General features: G+C 43.5%; 1 protein-coding gene across 6 annotated transcripts in view; it reads right to left on the bottom strand.

The window, feature by feature from the left end:
* Positions 1-8,583, bottom strand: part of NSD2 (nuclear receptor binding SET domain protein 2) — a 162,426-nt gene that overhangs the window by 5,117 nt on the left and 148,726 nt on the right. For 5 of the 6 annotated variants that reach the window (XM_042457077.1, XM_042457075.1, XM_042457074.1 and 2 more), the window contains exons 20-22: positions 3,931-4,072; positions 3,542-3,648; positions 735-939 (exon numbers count right to left, since the gene is read on the bottom strand). In XM_042457077.1, the coding sequence (XP_042313011.1) occupies positions 735-939; positions 3,542-3,648; positions 3,931-4,072 (454 nt within the window). The remainder of the gene's footprint in view (positions 1-734; positions 940-3,541; positions 3,649-3,930; positions 4,073-8,583) is intronic. The other variant, XM_042457079.1, reaches the window with a different exon arrangement.

Below are 8,583 nucleotides of genomic sequence, written 5' to 3'. Positions count from 1 at the left end.
AATAATAATAATAATAATAATAATAATAATAATAATAATAATAATAATAATAATAATAGAAATGCTATAGTAAAAGACGGTAAAAGATCTGCTATAGATCTAGTCTTGAGTCTTAATAAGGTCATAATGATCCCTTGCCTTGTCTGGCCAGTAACAGGAGAAAGCCCATCCATGGATGGCTCCTTCTCCATTGACAGAGACTAGTAGGCAGGGTAATTAGACCTAGCAAAATATTTAGCCTTCACAGTCCCTGCTAGTAATCTAGAACCTGCATCTCTACATAGTTGAATTTTCTGAGAAGTTAAAAAAAAAAAGCAGACACAATTATAATGTAACCTAGTCTGCAGATTTCAGAGTATGTATAAATGATGCACTAGCTCTGTCCTAGCTGTGCCCACAGATGTCATCAAAGCCTCCAGTGACAAAGAGTCTGTTCTACAACTGTTACAATTGATGAAGTTCCTGCTGTTTCTTTTGTTTCTAACTGGACAATGACATATCGGGATCTTTTACAGCAATTCCTTAGTATTTCCAAGTCCAAAGAAAAATATAAACTCTTGCAAGATTTGTTACTAGATTGTTGTTTTTGTGGGGGTACAATTAGGTAAAGTTGAATGTTCTTGGCAAAAATTGTATCACAACAGATCTACATTTTTAATAGAGATTACCAAAGGATCAATAATTATTGTTAGTAACTTAATAAGCTTACTAAATTATGCCTGATCTTTACTCACCAAAAGGGCGCTTTACTAAATCAAGGCAAGAGAGATGGTATGCCTTTGTACAAGATTTTCTGTCACATAATACAAGCTGGCCTCCATCACCACAACGGAAACAGTAATCCTCAGATTTCTTCCTTGCTTTGCTCTTTGTTTTACGCCTCCTTGTTCTTCTTTTGGTCTTCTTTCCTTTCTCCTCTGAGGCATTAGAAGATGAATTCTATATATATATATGTATATATATACACACAAATATAAATATAATGTAAAATGACAGATTCTCAAATCAAAAGGTGAGCAAAAATGAAGTACTGTCCCTTAGTTGGGCCCCTAGCCTGATATAATTATATTTATAAGATGCAGACCTCCAGTTTTCAGTCCTAAGATGAGACCACCATGGGTAGCAGTCTCGCAAACATTTTCTGATTTTAAAAAGTGTTTAGCAAACTAGCCAGTGTGATACTAGAGACTCAGTCAGACAAGATAGATGCTAGATGGCAGTTTCTGTGACCACAATTGTTTGGTCTGGAATTGATAACCTTTCCTCATCAACAGGAAGCAACAGTTAGGAGTACCGTATATACTCAGGACAGATTTCACTCTTGCCTTTCACCTGGGGAATGTTCATTTTTAAAAAGAGTTAATGTGCAGTACTTACATTGACCTAGGGATAACGTTGACTCAGGTTTTCTGGGTCAATTTTTCACTAAAATTTCTAGACTTGTACATGCGTATACAACAGTTAAATCTAGTGAAAAAGCTACAGGCTTTTATATCTGGAAAGATCAACACATCCACCAGCCTTTGTAAATTTGAACATCTGACACTGTAACGTAATTACCACATGTATTGGAAGAGAGGTTTGGTACAGAATATGGCAGTCTGTCTTTTATCAAAAGTAGATTCCAAGGAAACTACATATATACTTCAACTGACAAAATAGCTGTGTTCCTGACTTCTTTAACAGAAAATTTGGTACCAGAGGCTAAAATAACATAGGAAGAATAGGGATAGTCCTACACCACAAAAAAGAGCAATTTAACAGCCTCACCAACTTTTAAATCCAAAACTAACAATATGCACAGGTAAAATGAAGCAATCAGACCAGGAAACCCTTGCATAAGTGAATGAAAACACTTTGAACATTAAGGCTTTTCCCAATATCCAGGAATTACCTTTTCTTTCATCAGGCTACTCTTTTTATAATTTCCATTTTTGGTAGCCAAAGACAGAGATCTATGTATTTTTAAAACAATATGCTGGGTTGGCTGCTAAGGCAGGCTCAGTAAAGGGCTCTGGAGGCATCTGCTCTTTACCTTTGCTGTTGCAGGCTAATACATACAGCTACTATAGGATCAGCTAGAGCAGAATCACACTTTTTTCCTTCTTTATTGCATTGTTTACTGTAGATGTGCTGCTGCAACACCATCCTAAAAGTTTACATTTCTCCTGCCTCCTTTAACAAGCCTACCAATGCCAATGATGCTGAAAAACTTCCTGCCAAGACAAGCAAGAAAAGGATGGAGCTGGTCATGTGCAAAACGACTGTGGAAAAAGGAGCTTCTTTCAGAGGTTTTATTAACTTTGGCCCCATACAGACAGGCCAAAATACTGTAAAGCTGCTTCGGGCCACTTTGGAGGTATGCTGTTTAAATTATGCATGCGATCTAAGAGTCCGGAAGCTACACAAAAGCTGTGCTCCAGTCCTTAGGACACAAGCATAATTTAAACAGCATACCTCCAAAGTGGCCCGAAGCAGCTTTATTTTGGCCTGTCTGTATGGGGGCTAAGTATGTCTGTATAAGATTAGATCCTTAATCAAATCCATGAAGTAGCAATTCAACCTGATTTTTATGACATTGTATGAAAATCTAAACTAAGGTCCTGTGGGCTTTGGCCTGATATCATGAAGCTGTCTGTATAATTTCAAAAGCCCTCTGAAGTGCTTAGTTCAGATCTCTGCAAGCAAGTTCCACTCCTTCCCCAGCAGTCTGCTAGGTGTAAAGGAAGAAAGAGGGAGAGGAAAGGGGGGGGGGGGGGAGGAATAAAAGGGGTCACCTCACTTATTTTGGGCTCTGCTCTTCCCAGCTTTACACACACACACATAGGACATTGGCATGCTACAAAATGACATGTCAGATACCAGCACTATCGTTATTTCTATGAAGGCAGTTACTAGTCTCTGAGCAATAATAATCAGGGAATTAGAGTACAAAGCTATAATTTCAAAAAGCAGCTTTGTGCTTTGAAACACAGTCTCTAGGGTTTCCCTATATTGAAGTTCCAGGGGAAGTTACTTTTCTTTTCTCTAAAAATGAACTTCACTAGTTTTTCTTCTGGAAAATGATTTTTGTGATAAGGAAACTGTTTTCTGAGAGTATATATAATACTAACTTCAAAAATGGAGGGTTGGTCTCAACATTTGAAAATTGTGCTCACTTGCCTATATAAGGCAGGGACCTCAAGCTAAGCTATACCATGTAAGATCAGAAAAAGCATGCAATGAAGCACATTTACAGCGCTTTATAAATAAAGGTTAGTAATAATAACATAGTGGTTATGAAACTACATTTTCAGGAGAAAGATGAACAAATAATTGATGTGGAAACCAAGCTCCTTCTTTAAGAAAATCTTCTTTAAGAAATTTGAATTTTGAAATTGGTTTGCACTCTTTTCTTCTAATAGTATTTGAGGGTTGCTGAGTGTATCTGAAGTTATTGGCAATTGCTAATTGTCTGTCAGTTCAGTTGTATACCACCATGAGAACTTGAATTAGATATAGAAACTGAAGAAATGTTCAATGCATTGCACTCTCTATGTACCTTTGGTCTGTCTCCAAGAAAGCCACTACAGTTTGGAGCACCACATTTACACACAGTTTTTTCATTCCCAAGACAGTCAAGATTGTAATTAAATGTCAGTTCTGTTCCTGAGTAGAGGAAAACAAGAAAGAGATTATGGTAATTTATCATTAAAAAATAAAACATCAATACATTAACTACATGATTCCCCCTGTATCTACACAGTGGATATGTAAGACCAAATAAGCTGTGAGAAAGCTAGAAAAAGTAGCAGCCCAGATGTCAGAAACTGTACTTGTTGCAGCTTCTGTGTTTTCCTCGGTGCAAACTTCAAGTCATTTCTCATGCTGGGTGCACAGGAGGAAATGAGCCACAGTAAGGATTTTGTAATTTTAAAAGCTAGCATGTACCTGTTGGAATATCACGCACAGCAAATAACCCCACACGAGTGTCACCATGTACTGTCCATTTCAGAGTCTCACAATTTGGCTGGCAGCTGTGATTCATAAAACGAGAATAATTTCCTTTGGGTCCAGCATCAATTATGCGGTCCTAAGAATCAGGAGTGAAACAAAATGAAAGTTCATTAATGTAACATTATTTAAACATGACTGCTCTAACAGAAATATACAGCCAATCTTGCAAGTTTTGTTTAAACTATAGTTTTTCACTCCAATACAATACGTATACAGGTAAATATTTTAACTAGCTTGCACACTGAAGCCTTGATGGAAGGCACCAAACTATTATAAGAGAGAAAGGGAATTACACTCCATGAAGCATGCTTCCAAAGATATTTGAGACTGTGTAACTAACTATGGACATTACTTTTCTCAGCTATTGCATTTAGTATAAAATGCTTTTTATACGTACAAAACAAGTGATGAAAATAACTTTACATTATTTAGTTTCTGTACAAATTTTAAAGATTTATGTTAACTGCCTTGATCATTAAGGATAGCGCGGGCTATACATCTAAACAAAATAACCACAGGAGGGGAGATTTTCTGTATTCTTGAAAGAAACATAACTTTATAATAAAAAGGAAATTCTGGTAATTTATATTATTTGTTATGATTGGTTAAATTAAGGTTTTGAAAATTAATGTTTTGGCAAGGCTCATAGAGCTGTCCAAAATTTTGACAGCCAAAAACAAAGGTGGAAGAACATAGGCAACAAGTATTTGGAATGAAAATAGAATAAAGAGGAAAATCATCAGGCTTAAAGTGCAGCAGAAGGAATGGATAAATACAGTCGGCCCTCTTTAGCCACCAGTTCCTTATCCACAGATTCGACCAGCCATAGCTTGAAAATATTAAAATATATGGACAGGTTACTCACCTGTAACGGTATTTCTTCGAGTGGTCATCTGCGAATTCATACAAATGGGTTTCACTGCGCCTGCGCAGTGCTGTTCGGATACTTCTGGAATCACTGGGCAAAGTACACTTTGCAACATATAGAAACTTTTTGGCGGTAACCCCGCCCCCCTCCTATAAAGCCCCGGTTCCCGCTCTTTTCCCCAGTTCCAAATTTTTTCCAGCCAAGTAGGCGATGTAAGACAGAGCCAAAGTGAGCAGGACACCGAGGGGAGGATGGGCGGGATTTGTATGAATTCACAGATGACCACTCGAAGAAATACCGTTACAGGTGAGTAACCTGTCCTTCTTCTTCGTGGTCTCTGCGAATCATACAAATGGGTTTAGACTGACAAGCTTAGGTATACGGCGGAGGGAGTGTCCTGAAACCCAAGCTATGGTAAACCAAGGTAATTTTATTACAACAATAAACTTGTGAACCATCAAAACGTCAGTCCTGCTTTTTGTACAACTTCTCCAATGCAGACAAAACATAGAATGCATAAGAAGGGTATGTAGCAGTGTGCAAACATAATTCACAGTTGTGACATACCCATTGGCAGTGTGCAAACATAATTCACAGTTGCAATGTAGTCATAACTTTGCAGAACCTGAGGAGGAATTGTAAGGTCATGCAAGACCCCTCTCCCCAGAAACGAACACAAGTGAGCACATCATAGATCAATTGACAAGCACAATACACACAATAAGCCATCAGTGCAACCCAGAAACCAAGACAGCCCTCCCAAAGGCTGCATCACGAATTGCCCTGGTGTCCAGCCTATAATGTTTTATGAAAGTCAATGGCTGGGACCACACAGCAGCCTTGCAAACATCCTCTAAAGAGATACCAGCCAAAAAAGCAGAGGATGCTGCAACCGCCCTGGTCGCGTGCGAACGGACCCTGGTCGGTACCGGTTTTCCCGACAGTTCATAACAAAGGCGTATGGTGCTGGCCACCCATTTGGAGAGTCTCTGTGGCGACACCGGCAAGCCCTTTTTCGGTTCCGAATAACATTGGAAGAGTCTCTCGGAACGGCTCGAACCCTTAGTCCTATCCAGGTAGAATGCCAAGGCTCTTCTAACGTCCAACATATGGAGGCTTCGTTCCTCCACGGTTGACGGGTTCGAAGCCAAGGTCGGTAACACAATGTCCTGGCACATGTGGAACAGGGAGACCACCTTAGGTAGGAAGGTGATATCAGTCCGGAGCACCACCTTGTCCTTGTGAAAGCGGAGGAATGGCTCATCCCTCCGCAGGGCACAGAGTTCTCCCGCCCGGCGAGCCGAGGTAATGGCCACCAAGAAGACTGTCTTCCAAGTTAAAAGTCTTAAGTCTGTTGTGGCCAAGGGCTCAAAAGGCTTGGATTGGAGGGCAGACAACACAATGTCCAAACTCCAAGCCGGGGCAGGGAGAGAAATCTGGGGGTAGAGATTATTACACCCTTTCAGAAAGTTCTTTACCAAAGGGTCCCTGAAAAAAGAAGGCAAACCATCATATTGGAAATGAGAGCAAATAGCAGACAGATAACATTTGATGGATGAGAGACAGAGTCCCGCATCCAGCAATGACATCAGAAAGTCAAGCACCACTGGCACGGTGATGCTCCCTGCCGACAAATTCCTTTCAGCAAGGAAGGAAAGGAACCTCCTCCATTTGGAGGCATAGGATCTCTGAGTTGCAGGCCTATGCGCGGCACGGATCACCCTCCGCACCGAGGGTGTCAACGCCGTCAATGCAGGAGCCTCCAAGCCACCATCGGCAGCGAGTCGATGTCGGGATGCCGGACCCTCCTGGAGGGTGAGAAGGTCCGGCCTCGGCTCCAGTCGGAGAAACTCGCCGTTGGAGAGGTGTAGAAGCAGCGGAAACCACGGCTGTCTCGGCCACCACGGGGTGATGAGGATCGCGTCGACTCTCTCCCTCGACATCTTGGACACCACCCTGGTCAGCAGCGGAAACAGAGGAAAAACGTAGATCTTTTCCTGGGACCAGTCGAAAGCGAATGCATCTCCGAGAGGACTCTCGTGTCGCATCCGAGAACAGAACTGGGGACAGTGGGTGTTGGAGGCTGTCGCAAACAGGTCGACCTGGGGGGCTCCCCACCTGTAAAAAAGGTCGGCGACTGTCTCTGGGTGAAGCCGCCACTCGTGGCAGGTTGATGTTCTGCTGAGTTGATCTGCTAGGATGTTTTCTTCTCCTGGTAAATGGATCGCCTGGAGAAGAATGCGTCTGTGGATGCACCAGTCCCAGATCCTCAACGTGATGTCCAGGAGGGTTCTGGATTTGGTGCCTCCCTGTTTGTTGACATAGAACATCACTGTTGTGTTGTCGGTCCTGAGCAGAATCACTTTGCCTGCGACAGTGGGTTCGAACGCCTTGAGCGCCTTCTCCACAGCCAACATCTCGAGCGCGTTTATGTGCAGCGAACGCTCCTGCGGGGACCACTTTTCCCTCACACATAGGTCCCGAAGGTGTGCACCCCAGCCATCCATCGACGCATCTGTCGTCAAGGTCATTTGTAGTCGAGGCTGGACGAAGGGCATACCTATGCACACGTTTTGGGAGTCTAGCCACCATAAGAGGGAGGAAGTCACGGCCCTCGGAACGGTGAGCCATTTGTTTGGTGAGTCTGTCAACGGGTTGAATACGGAGAGGAACCATGATTGGAGCGGTCTGAGTCGCAGTCGCGCCCATGGAGTAACGAATGTGGTGGAGGCCATATGCCCCAACGCCACCTGGATGACTCTGGCTTTGAGCCTCCTGCTCAAATGGACGGTGCGCACTGCGGTTGACAGAGCCTGGAAGCGGTCCTGAGGAAGGTAGGCCATCGATTCTTCGGAGTCGAGCACGGAGCCGATGAAACGGACCTGTTTGGATGGGGTCAAGTGGGACTTCTCTAGGTTGACTACCAGTCCCAAGTCCGACAAGAGGTTTAGAGTAAAGTGGATTGCCTCTTGGAGCTCCGGTCTTGACGGAGCTGTCAGCAGCCAGTCGTCGAGATAAGGAAAAACGCTGAATCCCTTTTGATGGAGATAGGCCACCACTGGAGCCATGCACTTCGTGAAGACTCGAGGCGCCGTGGCCAAGCCGAATGGGAGGACATTGTAATGGTAGGCGTCGGAGCCTATGGCGAAGGCGAGGAACCTGCGGTGGGATTCTCTTATCCCGACGTGAAAATAAGCATCCTTCAAGTCCACCGTCGCGAACCAGAGGTCCTGCTGGAGCAGAGGCAGAATGGAAGCCAACGTTACCATGCGAAAACGTCTATATTTCAAGAAGGAGTTCAGTTGCCTTAGATCCAGTATGGGTCTGATTCCTCCATCTGGCTTTGGAACCGTGAAATATCTGGAGAAAAAGGCTTTGGGCCATAAATCCTGAGGCAATGGAGAGATGGCCCCTTTTTGAAGGAGAGAGCGCACTTCGTCGAGAAGGGTGCCCGAGGGGGCAGTAGAAAGGAAAGCTCCGGTGGGCGGGAGCTCTTCGAACTCGAGGGTATAGCCCCTTCGGACGATGTTTAAGACCCAGGAGTCGGAAGAGATGGAGGCCCATGAGGTGGCAAAGGGCCTCAAGATGTCAAGGAAAAACAGTTTAGAGGAGGCGAAGTGCGCTAGGGATCTTCATGCCCTTTTCTTCCCCTGGTCGGGCTCCTGTCGACGGTTCTTTCTGTACCGAGACTGGTTGCGACGGCCCGAGGAAGATGATTG

Source organism: Sceloporus undulatus, chromosome 3 (genome assembly GCF_019175285.1).
Source record: "Sceloporus undulatus isolate JIND9_A2432 ecotype Alabama chromosome 3, SceUnd_v1.1, whole genome shotgun sequence".
In the NCBI taxonomy this organism is placed as follows: domain Eukaryota; kingdom Metazoa; phylum Chordata; class Lepidosauria; order Squamata; family Phrynosomatidae; genus Sceloporus; species Sceloporus undulatus.
The sequence above is the reverse complement of the archived record's forward strand: the minus strand, read 5'-3'. Positions and strand labels throughout refer to the sequence as shown.